This window comes from Ascidia mentula, chromosome 7 (genome assembly GCF_947561715.1).
Source record: "Ascidia mentula chromosome 7, kaAscMent1.1, whole genome shotgun sequence".
In the NCBI taxonomy this organism is placed as follows: domain Eukaryota; kingdom Metazoa; phylum Chordata; class Ascidiacea; order Phlebobranchia; family Ascidiidae; genus Ascidia; species Ascidia mentula.
Genome location: NC_138572.1, coordinates 5,981,896 through 5,996,553, shown reverse-complemented (window position 1 = coordinate 5,996,553; position 14,658 = coordinate 5,981,896). Strand labels below are relative to the sequence as shown.

General features: G+C 38.7%; 3 protein-coding genes across 3 annotated transcripts; 2 read left to right on the top strand and 1 right to left on the bottom strand.

Annotated features, from left to right (window-relative positions):
* The first annotated feature begins 782 nt into the window (after positions 1–782).
* On the top strand, positions 783–2,809 carry LOC145909396 (carbohydrate sulfotransferase 9-like). The gene is made up of 4 exons (XM_082996786.1): positions 783–932; positions 1,095–1,241; positions 1,752–1,949; positions 2,294–2,809. Exons 1-4 carry the CDS (start codon positions 810–812, stop codon positions 2,807–2,809), a joined length of 984 nt encoding a protein of 327 aa, XP_082852912.1. The 5' UTR covers positions 783–809.
* Positions 2,810–4,314: 1,505 nt separating this feature from the next.
* On the top strand, positions 4,315–6,689 carry LOC145909282 (carbohydrate sulfotransferase 11-like). The gene is made up of 4 exons (XM_082996644.1): positions 4,315–4,463; positions 4,953–5,177; positions 5,432–5,638; positions 6,027–6,689. The coding sequence occupies exons 1-4, from the start codon at positions 4,344–4,346 to the stop codon at positions 6,540–6,542; spliced, it is 1,068 nt and encodes a 355-aa protein (XP_082852770.1). The 5' UTR covers positions 4,315–4,343; the 3' UTR covers positions 6,543–6,689.
* A 166-nt stretch (positions 6,690–6,855) lies between these two features.
* Positions 6,856–13,264, bottom strand: LOC145909281 (laccase-like). The gene is made up of 14 exons (XM_082996643.1): positions 13,134–13,264; positions 12,610–12,794; positions 12,295–12,396; positions 11,971–12,102; positions 11,403–11,605; positions 11,014–11,145; positions 10,594–10,804; positions 10,011–10,264; positions 9,775–9,871; positions 9,443–9,554; positions 8,905–9,053; positions 8,441–8,546; positions 7,948–8,137; positions 6,856–7,426 (listed from the first exon to the last, which is right to left on the bottom strand). The coding sequence occupies exons 1-14, from the start codon at positions 13,234–13,236 to the stop codon at positions 7,384–7,386; spliced, it is 2,019 nt and encodes a 672-aa protein (XP_082852769.1). The 5' UTR covers positions 13,237–13,264; the 3' UTR covers positions 6,856–7,383.
* Positions 13,265–14,658: the final 1,394 nt, after the last annotated feature.

Genomic DNA, 14,658 nt, shown 5'->3' with positions numbered 1-14,658 from the left:
TTGGGAGGCCTTACAAAGCGAACACAAAGCGTTTAGAAATTGACTGTTTTCACCCATTCTTTGTCATGAATCTCAACCAACAATCCTTCATTGTTTCGCAACAATACGCAATATGTCTTATTTCTAAGCACTACAGGGAACTTTAAAACCGCCAAACGCTTTGTAAATCGTTTTCTTTTATCATACACCCTCCCCTGTCCATATATTAGCCCTACGCCGTTTGTCGTACAATTTTAAATGTTCCATGTATGCCAAAGAAATAGGCGAAATCACCAAATGGCTTTACGCAGTATATAAGCATGCAACACGTTTGTTTCGATACCTGTGTTCCAGGCGTATGTGTGAATCGCAAACGCTATGATCGCTAACACAAGCCAACAAAATTATCGTGACAACGCGAGAACAGAATGGTGCATCGTGTTCCAAATAAAACCCCTGCGGCAAACTGCTAGCATGGAACAGCAAGTTGGCCCATTCAACACACACAAAACTGCAAATTAGTACGCTTACAGCGTTGCATAACTGTGAATGAATTGTATCGCGTTGTATGGTAAGATGGGTTTAGTGTGCTGAACAGTGTTTTATGGTTTCTATTGTAAATTCACTTGGAGACTTGTGCTCAGTAAATTGCCAGTAAGGAAAGTTAAACATGCTAACGTACAGTTAAACTGGGCCAACAACAGGATAAAAATGTACTCTAAACTAGCACACTAACAATAATCGGCAAGGGAAAGCAGTTATAGACAAAAATCCTTTTTTTAACTTGCAGCGGGTCTGTACAATTGTGCGTAAAGTATATATATGCAAACATGATGAATGTATCCGCTGCATTTAAATGCACAAAACACAAGATATGCCTCGCGGTTGGAACTGCTTTGGCAGTGTGGTGCTATCTTTACAATGCCATGTCCTTGGACTTACAAGTTGACGTGGTAAGAATCTATGGTAACAGTTAACCTATTGCGAATAGTAATACTTTATGATAATTGAAGAGGTCGCATTTTCAGCTTGTATACATTGCATTTCATGTGTAATTAATAAACGTATTATAGTGCTTTCTACATATGTTGTTTCAAGGCTTGAGACCTTTTTAGATTCCTAACCGCGCCTCGTTCGAGAATGCAATGGAAATAATGCACCAGGAACGAATCGCCATTCTCAAGCGTTCTTGTGAGAGGACAGGGCAAATTATCCGCAACGATACAATCAATAAACACTTGCTTTATTCAAAGAAATACAAGGTAATCTAATTATATATTTTGTTGCTGGTTTCGTACAGACCAAATAATCCTATAACTAGCTACTTTTGTGATGTGTATAAGCTGCAGACAGATGGCCACTGTTTCGACTTTCGGCCATCTGTCTGCAGCTTATACACAATTCATATTATTGGCTCCACATTGCTTATCATACTTTTGTGATATCAGTGAACTCAAATTGCAGCTCAGACCTCAGAATTATTTCGATTTGTTTTGTTTTTAATTAATTTTTTTTAAATTTTTGTTCGTAATGACGGTTTGTGCTGATCCAATAAAAATAAACCTAAAATTTTGAAACGCGGGTGTCATTGGAAACATAAAGCAACCGACTTAGCATACACAGATAATGACTTATATGGCAACATTTACCAAAGTTTACATTGAACATTTCTAAACAAACCCAAAAGTCTTTGATGCCATGTTGTGACATTTTTTACATTATTTATCATTCACGGATGCGGCATGTACATGCTTTAAATAAATATTTTTCAGTTTGGGGTGTGCGAAATTCAGAAATGCGGGAGTTCGAGCTGGTTACGCGCCGTTTCGGTAATGGACGATTATTACACGGTAGAGGACTATCTTGCAAACCGGATTCGTGGTGAAAGGTTGATCAAACTCTCGAACCGGGACATGCGGTTTTCGTCGATAAATGTTTCGGCGCTTGCACATTGGCAACAGAGTCTGAAGGTTCGTGGATCATGACATCAATACATTTACTGCGTCGGTTATTTAGTAGCGTGCGTGAACTATATGGTCATGTTTGGGTATATAGTGTCTGCTTACATTTTGATACAAAACATTTTTGAGTACTTGTTTAGAAAAAAATCGGCTTTCCAGTTCGTCTTTAAATGAATTAAACCTAAAGTCCACAGAAGTCTATAAGAAAAAAATATACATTTTTTTGCCCTTCTAAATATATGAACACCTGGATGGGCGGAGACAAAGAGATAAGAATTTGAGAACAGAAATAAAGAGCAACATATCCCTGGTGACTGTGAAACTAAGCTTAGTTATTGGATTTGTTTCCACAGATTATCACAGTGAGGCATCCATTCGCACGACTCGTGTCCGCCTACAACGGAAAGTTGGCTCCAAATGCTCGCGGCGCATCTAGCTATTACAAACCTATCTCAACAAGGATCAGTGCTGAGTTTAGGAAACTAAGGCAAAACCACCAAGACAGAATGAACTATAACGAGGGCATGGCCACTTTCGAAGACTTCGTAAATTACCTAATTTCCGACAAATATCCTCCTGACAGCCATTGGCAACCATATGAAAGCAACTGTCGGCCGTGCGTGTTCAAATACGATTTCGTGGTGAAGTTTGAATCTCTGGACGCGGATATGAGATATCTTGAAAACTTACTTGACGTGAGTCCGGAACATCGAAAAGCGTTTTTTCCAAGCATGGATTGGCTCACTAAACCATCAGTTGTGGAGGAGACCTTTAAGCAAGTACCTAAACCAGCTGCCTTACGTTTATACAATAAGCTGCGGTTGGATTTTGATCGGTTCGGTTATGCAAAGCCCGACTGGCTGGACTGATGTGATTTGCTTGTTATGTTGCAAAAACCCTTTGCCTTCCGACCAAATAACATCGTGCAGTATACCGTTGAGAACTCATTACAACATAGTGTTGCGAAATTTTTTGTGTGAGAAACACAAAATTACATGGACGTGTGACGGTTCCACCGCTTTGGTGTAACTATTTCCATTAGTGACCAGGCGGGGTCTCTTGATCTTCCTTTATATCAGCCTGTGCTTCATAGTTATACCTTGGTAGATTAATGAGAGTTTGATTTCTATGAATCGCCTGTGTAGTTCTTGTGGCTGACAGAGACTTAGTAACGGATCAATGCCGAAAATGATAAATAATCCTAAGTTGGTAGATTAAGTATCATTATACCCTTGGGGACTAAGCACATCACATTCAATTGAAAAACGTTATATAAATATACCTGATACATGTTAAATACAAAAAGGCTTTTCTGGCAATAATATTTGTAAATATCACCGTTTTCGGTTGCTATGCAGCAGCCTTCGGCTATATTCAGCAGGAAAATGTCTAACAATAAATAATGAACTTTGATAAAAGTGTGGTGTGCATATTAAACTAAATGGCAAAATGTCATTGTACGTGCACAAACCAAACCTTGCATCAAACATAGGTAGACTAAATTGCAAGATCCGCATTATGTGCATCGTTGCAATTAATCGGTTTGGAATGCCTGAAGCTAATGCGCGAAATGCACAAACATTCAATCAATTTGCAAATTGCGATTTGCTTGCCGGATAACAAAATACATGTGTCTGTGTAAATTTCATTTCAAATTCTTCGTGATAAACCCTGTTATAGTGTTCGTCTTAAAGGCACGTCACGCTCAAATGACGTCGAAAGCGTTACTGGTAAGGAAAAATAGGGGTTGTTTGGTCGTAAAAACACGAGGCGTGTCCAGTTGACTGAACGAAAGCTGCTAATGGAAGTTGTTACATCCATTGTTTCGCATCGTAAAACTCAGTATAGCCCGGGGCAAGAAATGGCCAATAGCACTGGTACGTAGTCTATCCGGTTTGTTCTAGCCGCAAACAGTTCTGACAACGTTTGAGAAAACGCGTCGAAGGTAACCACAGGTTGAAAAGGTACAGTAGTCTCACAAAAAGGACGCTCGAATAGACGAGTTTAGTATTGTTTTATGTTTACGTTGGTAGATTCGTAGCAAACCGACTTTATTTATTAATTTTAAAGTTTCTGCTTTACTTTGAATAAATGTTACAAATGACTCAAACAGTCAATATGATGCATACTGCTGCAATTTTTCTGATATTTATGTGCCTTTTCTTTGATCTGCTGATCGTGCAACCATGTTTTATTATTATACCAATATGTATGAAGTGAATCTTACTTCTTTTTCCGACTGTAAATGTGTTTTTTCGCAACATATGACGTCGTTGGCGAAAAATCGTGTATATAGAACAATTAGTTTCCGTGGCTAAGTCACATAAAGCAACTAATGTTATTTTTGTCTGATATCCACAAAGGTTAGGACTAGGTTGAATAACTTGATGCAAATGGACAAAAATGTCTGGGTTAGCTGTGATTCAAAAATGGCACAACAGCTTTTGTTTCGGAATTATTCTTGGTGCTTTGATGTGCTACTTCATATACAGCATTGCACTGGAGGACGTGACAAATGTTACAGTAAGTTGATTCTCGTCACTCCTTGCATCATATCTGATACATGGTACAGAAACTGTTATGCGTATCCTTCAATTACAGAACGTTTCGTTATGGATATACCGGCACGTCGTGATATATTATAACACACAGGCGCTTGAACGTAACTTCTCGCGATTATATTGATAATGGTGTTGCGTGGTAGGTGGAGTTGATCAAGAAAGACATATTCAGCGCATTTTTGCCCGAAAATATGTCTAGAAATGACCAATGTTTCTACAAAGCCACGTCTAAATATTTCCGTGTTACAGCTTTGCAAACGTACGTTCTGTTCGAAAGAATGGAACTCAACTTTTACTGTGATGAATTCCGTTATTCAATAATGCCAGTCGTTGGGCTTTTTGTTTTAAATTGGCCATATAGGTTTTCATTGTCAGGCCTGTTGTGTCGTAAACCAACACATAAACCTAATTGGTATAAATATTTACAACGACCTCTCATTTTCTAAATTAGAGAGTTGAACAGACTCACGACACGACAACGTCAAGTACAGCTTCGGTTGCGCCGGCCACGTGTGCTACGGTAAAAAAAGTGAACAAGCGAACTAGTTTCGAACATGCTATGAGTCTGCTGCACAAAGAAAGGGTCGCGACGCTGACTAGTTCTTGTCGAGCACAGGGAATGCCCATCTACCCCGATGCAATTAACAAGAACTTGCTTTGTTCCAAGAAGTACAAGGTAAACACAAAAATATTCTGTACAGTAATGCAAGTAAAAATGTACAAATTGTGTTTTCTTTTAAAACTGGTAGACATATATTTTACATTGTCAAGTAAGCAGATTGACTTTGTGCTTTGCAACAGTCAGTGGGTATGTTCTCTAAAGCTCCCCCCCCCCCCTTTTTACAGCGATACAACTAGTTGGTACGAAAAGGGACCATTTTGTTATAATTTATTCTTCGGACATTTTTCACATTCGTTTAATGGTTTTAGATAGCTGTATGCGACATCCAGAAATGCGGGAGTACCAGTTGGCTGGGTAGTGTTATGGTGATGGAAGACTTCTTCAAACCACCTGACTACTTTGAAGGACGCATTCGTGGGCGTGAAGTAATGCAGCTTGCCAACAATAAACTGAGATTTGGAGTTTTGTATGCCAACAAAAGTTCATGGACTGAAGAGTGGCAAAACTCATTAAAGGTACAAGAGTTTGTATGAACGCCTTGTGCGTTTGCAGTCAAATAGGCGTATTGTATTTCTAATTACTATATTCTTAAAACTAGCCACAAGTCTTTGATAATGTCTACGACGACATTCGCCTCTATCGTGAAAACCCTACCTTCCTATAAACACAGTACAGTTCAGGAACATTTTTGTTTGCCAACAACTCCATAAGAATGAAATACAGTTACGGTGCAAATGGCTCATTGCGTGGTTGTTTTATTTCCAGTTTAAGCACTGCTTTAGGTTGTTGTTTTACATCCTTCATTTACACAACCAAAACCTTATGCAAACCAATATTACCACCATATCTCCAGCATGATTTGTAACTTTTGAAACGTCCTGATCTCAAAATTATGTTGTGCAGATCATAACTGTCCGAAATCCGTTTGCTCGTATCGTGTCTGCCTACAATGACAAGATGGCTCTCAACTCTCCAGGGGCAACTGAATATTACAAGCCGATATCTCAACGAATTAGCGCTCAGTACAGAGGCATGCGGCGCAATGTCACAGAGAGATTGAATCTGAATGGCGGAATGGCAACTTTTGAGGATTTTGTAAACTTTCTTATCAACCTCAAGGACGCACCCGACAGCCACTGGGTGTCGTACGAGAGCAATTGCCTGCCGTGCATGTATAAATACGACATGGTCATTAAGTTGGAGACGTTACATTCGGACGTGCGGTATTTGGAACAGTTAAAAAATATTACTGAGAAGGACCGAAAAGTGTTCTTTATCAATAGAGATAGCCGCAGCAAAGAGGAACTCGTAGAAAAAATGTTTAAAAATGTCCCAAGAAAGGCCGCAGTGTCCCTCTATCTCAAATATAAAAAGGATTTTGACCGCTTTGGTTATTCTAAACCTAATTGGTTGAAATAATAGACCAACAAAGTTGAGCTGTTGTTTCGTCTGCAGCTGAAAAGTTGTCAATGGTTTAGGCCTTTTAATGAGAAAGTTTTCTTTGCTATTTTGTCTTATTTTGCTTGTCTCTGCATTCGCTTGCCCGCTTTTGTGGAGTCCTAACTCAGTCAGTTACTTTACAGCACTCATTACGAGCACAAGAGTGTTCGAAACGTTGCTTATTATGATTATTATATTATCTTTGCCCTTGCTATTCCGTCTGTTTTTTCTTATTCTCATGCAAAGTGGTCAACTCAAAGTCCTTCACACCCAAGTTTTAAGCCTTTAAGTACAATTTTTTATTTCAAAACTTCACTCAGTTGCTGTTATGATATCAGACGAGTATCACTGAACACGTAGGTTTCACAACACTCGGAATAACAAGGCAATTCATTGTGAAAACAGTCTAAAATCCTTATATGTCTGACACCAAACCAAAAATTACCAAGTATTTACAAAAATACCAAATTTATATATTTTATGTCTCATAACCCCAGGATAATAAATGTTGTTGTGATCGAAAATCGTTAAAAACGCAATATGGTGCTTAACATTGACGTTTTAGTTTTTGTCTTTTCACTTTATTTGTGTTTAATTCTTTTTCTGTTTATATCTTTATGACCTATCCCGAAAAAGTTGATACAAACAACTTGGTTCTATCGAAAAAAAAAGAGTTTTGCGATATGTACACTAAGATGAAAACACAGAAATAACTTAAAAACACTCAACACGGTATAAATCTAATGATAAAAAAACAATTCGCTAAAAGCACCGAACAGTGTTGTTGTGGGTTGCTTTGTTTACAGGTGATGTCACGAGATCAATAGCTTGACCCTCCAATCAAACAAAGCAGAATTGATGATCTGTAAATTGCATTTATTATTTACTTGGCAACTTTTACTTTCACCGAACGAAAACTATAGTCAACCGTCTTGGCGCGGGAGGGAACACATTAATTCTGCAACTGTTTCCCATACGTTTTGTGTCTATTTCCACATAAGGTCAAACCCAGTCTAGCCATGCCTATGGATATCAAAAGAGGGTTCATGAATACCACTGTGTACTTTGAAACAAAAGGATTTCTATAGTGAAGACTTGATTTCCCCTTTAGTTTAAAGTGACCTCGCAATAAAGATTCTCGCACTTTCTTTTCTCAGGGGCTTATTTGCGGCGACCTTCACAACGCACAGCGACCAAACACTAAATACGTTTTAAATAAAGTTAATACTTCCCTTCTGTTAAATCGCTTTCATGGCTGACATTAAAAGATGTGCATTTTTTGAGCTGATGCGTGGATGGCGCGACAGGGAAACGTACAGAATAAATATATTTCTATAACATACTGTCCAGTACTGCAATAACTGAACCAATAATTTTAACTTACATCATTGGAAGTATGACGACAGCTGATGACGTCGTGGACTGGCCAGCTACGGTTGTACTCGTCGTTGTTGTTGTTGCTGCGCTTGTTGCTGTGTCACATGTTGGCACTTGGTTAAATGGAAACACGTCACACTGGCCACATTGACCAGGATAAGCGTTGCCTGACATGGTGTTGGCTGTGAGATCAGCACCTGGAAAAAAAATTAATGTGTGAATAATTTACATGCACACAATTAAGGCACTAATATATATATATATAATATATAGAATCAGTGTGTTTTTTTTTCTGGAAATATGTTTCGTCCTATGGGCTTTATCAGTTCCTTTATAGTGTATGATTTCTATGACTGTTTTTTCAACCGTCAATCTTAAATATTCCTCTGCTTATAATATCTTGCATTCCTTTGAATTGCCTTTAAAAAAGGACCGCATTTTGCAATTGTTAACCGAGATGTATTTTACTTCGCTGGCATGATGAGCTTTTATTGCTGTACCTTGTGCTACGATGTCAATGGTCATCATCATTCCGGAGTCTTCATGGTTAAGAAGATGACAGTGTATGACCACCTCGTCTTCGAACTTGTGTGTCATAAATCTGGTCTGTGGAAGTTCGTAAGAATATCGTTTATGCTTCGGGAAATAAATGAAACTGATTTTTAATTGAAAAAGGTTATTTTTCAATTTTTTTTGTTGAATTAATTTTTAAATCCAGATGTGTAATATTGGTTTCATTTTCATGTTTCCTGAGCCTTTACGGGTGCTTTTGTGAAAATTGTGACTCCCAAAGACACAGTAAGTATGTTCATTTTCCAGAACAGGACTATAAGTCCGGGATGCCTCGATTAAAATTAGGACAATCAACGACGCCACCTTACGGACATTAAAGGAGACGAAAATTAAATAAAAGAAATATACAATTAAATGATTCACTTGTTCCAAGTGTTAGCAAACCGCTTACCGTAATGTTAGACAGCGGAGGTACAATAATGACGTCATGAAACCAACCAGCTTGTGAGTAGCCCAAAGTTCCCTGGCCACCTGCGGCCCATCTTTGATCGTGGCCAAGATATTGCAGTGGATTGTTGGGCGTGTTAACGTTGGTGTTTTCTGCAGGCAATAATATAAAACAGGCTTACAAATACATGAGATACACGTTAGCAACACAGATAAGGAAACTACAGCAAATCTTTAAGTGAAACGTCGCTTAAAAAAATGGTTAAGCTGATGCCGGAAGAGCAAATATTAGGCATAACTTGATGCCGGACGACCAAAATAGAAACATAATAAATTAACGTTCTGCATGTTCTGTAGTCGGAGTAGGCTAAAGAGAAAGATAGCGTTAGACGACAAGCAATTCAAATGGTTCCATTACTGTTTGAAGGGTGACATATATCTCGATACATTTTTGGTACCGAAATTCGTAAAACAAATTCCGAAAACAACAAATTTTGTAACCAATTGTTTGTTATAACAACAGAACAGTATTATCGGTTTACCATTGTACGAAGAAGATTGGTAAAAACAGCGTTCATTTTGCTGGTTGAAAAGTACTAAATTTCCTCTGTTACTGACAGAATAAGGTCCGGTGTACGCGTTGTAACTGATGACCTGGAAAAGCTATTGTTATAACATACAACGTTTTCGTCTAAAGTGAGATGCATACAGGACAAATGTTTCGATCTATATAAGGTCTTATCAGTTATTTCAATTTTGATGGCAATACGACCATTTTGTCTGACAAACACATAGTTATTTTTTTCAAAATAAAACAGGAATTGCAGATTAAGTTGTAAAAATGTAAACATGCGATGCGGTGTTTCTTGGGTACCTGGAAATGGTTGATGTGCATGTGAATGGGATGTCCATCAGTCGGATCTGTATTAACGAAATACAGCTGTTGTACTCTACCGGACTCCATTTTGAATCTGCAAAAATATGAAAACATATCAACTATTTTTTCTTTGGAAGTTGTTTAAATTACATTCATAAATTTCCCACTAACTTAAAACCAACCGGCAATGGCAATTTCACCGTAAAGCTGTGAAACGCACTAAATTTGCTTACCTGTAGTCAGTCTGTGCGGAAAATCGTTCCCGATTCAGTCTGGTGCCATCACTTGCTTCGATAACAAAGTGACCGTGGACTTCATCGTCTGTCAAAGATCGAAAATCATTCACGTATGAAGGTCTCGCGGGCAACTCGTTTCCAATCGTCGTTGTAGTTGCAACTCCACTGACTGTGAGCGTCAGCAGACGGGCGTTGTAGTGTTCCACATTTCCCATGGATTGCTCGTCAGCTTGGTTTGGTGTTGACCGCAACTATGAGCAATGAGAAACACCCCTTTCCATATTTTATACGAAAGTCTTTAGGTCTAACGCTTCAACTTATCAAGGTGTAATGCAGGATGAATCAATAAGAGACGCTAGAAACAAGTTTCAGTTACCAATGTTTTTCAGTCAAAAGACACACAACCAACCAATTCAATGGTTTTTGTGGACTGTCAGTGCGTATATGTAAATGTTTACTTTAAGTGAGCTGCAGACTGTGTCACTGTCTCGAGCTATTAGGTCTCGTGATGTTCTTGAAGCTAAACGGCCATGCGTGGACGATCTTGCTTATATTGTTAATGTAAACTTCAAACCCTCACGTGATAAGTTCCGGCTGTGTTGCAAACCACCAACCAATCAGCTTTCGAGGAGGCAACTAAGAAAGTTTTTCCGTTTAGGCCGAGTTCACGACCTTGGTCGAAGTAGAGACCGTCCAGCGATATTTGCTTCACCGTGCATGCGGTAGTGGGCTGGTCGGCGTTGTCAGTGATATGAAGCTCCAGTACAGCTCCACCTCCAGCGTTTACCATTCTGTATAATGATTGCAAAGTAATAGCACACATTTTTTTAAAATGCGGTCAAACTCGTGCCTGTTTTGTATTGTTGTTTGTTTATTCGCAAACGAATTTGTCCTAGAGTTAGGTTGATAATAAGGTACCTTACGTGCAAATTACGAATAGAGACCACATGTATAAGACAACGAATCACTTTTGCTTAGTTTATTTCAGTCAACTGGGTACCTAAAACGTCTAATCTCCCCTGTGGGCATTGAAAGTACTGGCCAGAGTTGACCATTCGTTGTAAAGTGGTTCACGTTCTGTGTCAGCCACTGTTCCAAGTTTCCTCCTGCGGTTACTGCGTACTGAGTGTGGCTGTTGAAACAACGATGTCGCCTTTATTTAGTTGCATTTTTAGGTTTAAAGAAATAGTCGCAAAAACATAAATATTCGAGCTAATATGTTGTTGTCAACAGAAAAATAAACACCCAACGATGTTAACAAAGCTCTGTGAATCATGCTGTCAAACGACAAAACAAAACGTTTTCAAGTCAAACATTGATTCTTTGCATTAGAAATAAGTCTTTTGTTAGCGGTGACAGACGATAAATATACGCGCAACACGCTAATACCGGAACATGTCGTTGTCCTCAATATCATTCTGTACAGTTGCAAATGCGCGGGGTCCCCTTTGACTGTACTGGAGAACAGGTTGAAAGAGCAATCGGACTTCTCGGCCACAGTTGTTGGGACAAGAAACTGCTTGCAAATACGCTGGTGTGGTGGTGTCGGCAGGGTCTTCCACTATGATCATGCCCGCCATGCCGCTATGAACCTTCGTAATTTTAATGTTAGTTTGTGACGTTTTTTGCTTGAGTACAGGTTGGTTTTAAAAACAGTAGAGAAGTATTATTTTTGTACAAAGTTTTTCTCAAATTTTCCGAATTATTTAGGAAAAGTGAAACTAAGTGTAGATTTATTTTATGTTGCAGATACCAGAAATCCTGAAATACTCTTCTTTGACGTTTATTTCATTTTATTCCATTTAGCAAATTGGAAAATATGTAACTTAACTGCGTTTTTATGTCAATTTTTTATCCCAAAAATGTCTTATAGTGTACGTTTTCACATAAATACAGATATATATCTATTTTACTTGGACTTCCCTGTGTTAACATGTATTAAATTTATATATTGTACCTGAAAAAGGGTGGATCCATGGAGATGGGGATGGTACCAATAAGTACCAGGTGGGTTGTCAGCTTCTACCTGGTATTGATAGGAGTGTGATTGCCCCGGTTCAACATGTACAAACACGTTGTCTTGTGGATTCTGTAACATATGCCTTTAATGGAAGCTAATCTGATAGCAGATGCGCATTGTTTGATCGAATGGAATTGTCTTTCCCATAACGGAAACTACCCCAAAGCTACACATCTTACAATCTTAACTTTAGTTCCTACTTTTCTTTTATACTACAGCGGCAAAACGTTTATGGAATTGGCTTTGCAAAGTTTTGCTTACTTCGCTGGATATATGAAGTCCGTGTGTGTGGAGATTGGTGCTATTCGGGTACCGTTGCTGGTTAAATGCCTGCAACTTGTGTGGAAGTTGAAGATTGTTCGTCTACAACAATTAAAAAGTATTCAAAAATTCGTAACAAATAATTAAAAGCTAGTTTTCAAATGTTTTAAAATTTTGCACTGCTTGAATTGGAAGCATTCTGTTAAATAATGGTGCGTTTCTACTAAAATTTACTTTTAAACTCGTTGCGAAAATTAATACGGAATGGCAGACGGGAGAGGGAGCAAGAGGGCACATATGACGTAGAGTACTTACCACTTGGATGTTCACGGTATCGCCTGGTCGCATTAGAAGCACTGGACCACCAAGCTGACCATTCCACGCACGTCTGTGTAGGGTCAACCACTCAATCGTTATATCAGCCATGTCGGCAGTCAAGGTATAATCCAATTGTCCGTTGGTAGATTGTTGGACAGCAGGGGACACAAATGCTACGCCACCTGTACATTTGTAGAAAGCGACTGACCACCATATTTTGTGTGTTTATGGATGCAAAAAACTCTTTTTTTTCCGTCGGATGTATGTACTTGTATTGGTTTTACCGTTTTCTAGTTCAAAGTGGCGAGGCACTATCATATATAGTCAAATATCATGCTAAAAAAGCAGGACAAATATACGTATGAGAAAATTGTGGTCACGGCAATGCAATGTCCACACTGCTATACTGTGTCAGTTACTCATGCGAAAAGTGGACCGATATTATTCAGATGATCCAGATGTTCATAGCGCGTTGTCCAAAAAACTACAACTGGTCGACTGAGCATTTAATTACTATTTACCTGTGAAGGCACATGGGACTGCATGTGAACAATCCTGCTGCTGGCAAGTTCCATCCTTTGTTGTCAGGATCAGAAGGACCAAACCAACTAACTCTGACCTCATTTTAACGTTGGTCAACGCCTACTATACTGTTGATATATATGCTTTAATCTGTTACTTGCCATTGATAATATCCTTTTCTTGATAAATACTAAACCATTTTAAAATTGACATTTAAAACCGTATTTGATTTGCTCTATTTGTCATTTGCAACTTAGGACACTTGCAAAATAACAAAACGCATCCTAATCACGCCAGGCAAGATATTTTCGTTGGTTGTTCGTGTTCACCTTTGCCACACTGAAAGTGTGAACGCATCTACAACCGGTAGTTCAATTGTTCATCTTGTGATGGAGAAGCTTTTAAAACAAATTTGGCGAAGATGTACAATGGTCTCTCTTTCTTCGGCCTTTGTCACCATATGAATAGACCTGGCGCGCGATGAATACTGAAAACCAGTCTTAACAACACATACCTTCACGACACAGTTTGACACTTCTGTTTTTATCATTATTTTTACAGGTATTTTTTATCAAAATGAACATATGCAAGTGTGCATATTGCCCATTTTTTAACCTCCAATTTCATACAATTTCAAATACCGTTTTGTTTGTTTTTATTTGCATCAGTTTGCGTATCAGGTTAGTTTCGACTACTGGGTCTCATAAGTGCAGCTGATTATGCATGTTCGTAGCGGTCAAATATAACCAGGCGAATATATTTTGCAATTTGTCGCAATTTGCAGTAAAGTGATAGGTCGAAACAGTGCACAGACTACCTTTTGCAGCTAACTGATCATTATAGCTTTTTTGCTTCTATTTGATTGACATTGTTCTGACAATAACCACATAAACCATTAGAACTTCCGGTAAATAATTTCCTTTGTTGACTGTCGCGTTGTTTGCACCACTTGTCCTGCTTACGCCCTGGCGTGTGTTAAAACATCATCTCCTACAATTGTGGTAAACATACTGATGACGCCTCGCATATACCTGTCATATGTACTGAACTCGTTGCAACACAACACTACGGTTACATTTCACATTCGACTTCAATTCATTAGTTTAACTGTGCCGAAGGTCGCTCGAAACCCCATACCCCAGCGACGCTTCGTTTCGCCGTGTGAGGCAAAAAGAAAAAAATCGCCCGATATAGAGTTGGTCCTGTGACCAAGTGATTTATTACTCAGAACGGGGGTACGTTTACGTTACGGTTGCCATGACACACAGGCTTGAAAGGTACGATTTTCTCTGTCAGGTGTTGCTGTCATAAGACTGCATTGAGATAAGGGAATCTGTAAAACTATGATGTCACCATTCGTTTTCTACTTGTCTCTCTGATTCATATTGGTGTCTGTTCTCGAACGTGGCAAAAATATATAGCACATACATATTTGTCTGCACGTGTACATAAACAATATGATCCTAGTCCATTTAAATAAGCGATAGCGATGATGCCTGCAAACACAGGCGAAATATATATGTC

Coding starts and splice junctions, on each gene's coding strand:
- LOC145909396 (XM_082996786.1), top strand. CDS start 810: ATGATGAATGTATCCGCTGCATTTAAATGCACAAAACACAAGATATGC. Junction 1,242..1,751: donor TTTATTCAAAGAAATACAAG/GTAATCTAATTA, acceptor AATATTTTTCAG/TTTGGGGTGTGCGAAATTCA. Junction 1,950..2,293: donor ATTGGCAACAGAGTCTGAAG/GTTCGTGGATCA, acceptor TTGTTTCCACAG/ATTATCACAGTGAGGCATCC.
- LOC145909282 (XM_082996644.1), top strand. CDS start 4,344: ATGTCTGGGTTAGCTGTGATTCAAAAATGGCACAACAGCTTTTGTTTC. Junction 4,464..4,952: donor AGGACGTGACAAATGTTACA/GTAAGTTGATTC, acceptor TTTCTAAATTAG/AGAGTTGAACAGACTCACGA. Junction 5,178..5,431: donor TTTGTTCCAAGAAGTACAAG/GTAAACACAAAA, acceptor TAATGGTTTTAG/ATAGCTGTATGCGACATCCA.
- LOC145909281 (XM_082996643.1), bottom strand. CDS start 13,236: ATGAGGTCAGAGTTAGTTGGTTTGGTCCTTCTGATCCTGACAACAAAG. Junction 11,146..11,402: donor GAGGACAACGACATGTTCCG/GTATTAGCGTGT, acceptor TTGTTTCAACAG/CCACACTCAGTACGCAGTAA. Junction 10,805..11,013: donor GGGGAGATTAGACGTTTTAG/GTACCCAGTTGA, acceptor ATCATTATACAG/AATGGTAAACGCTGGAGGTG.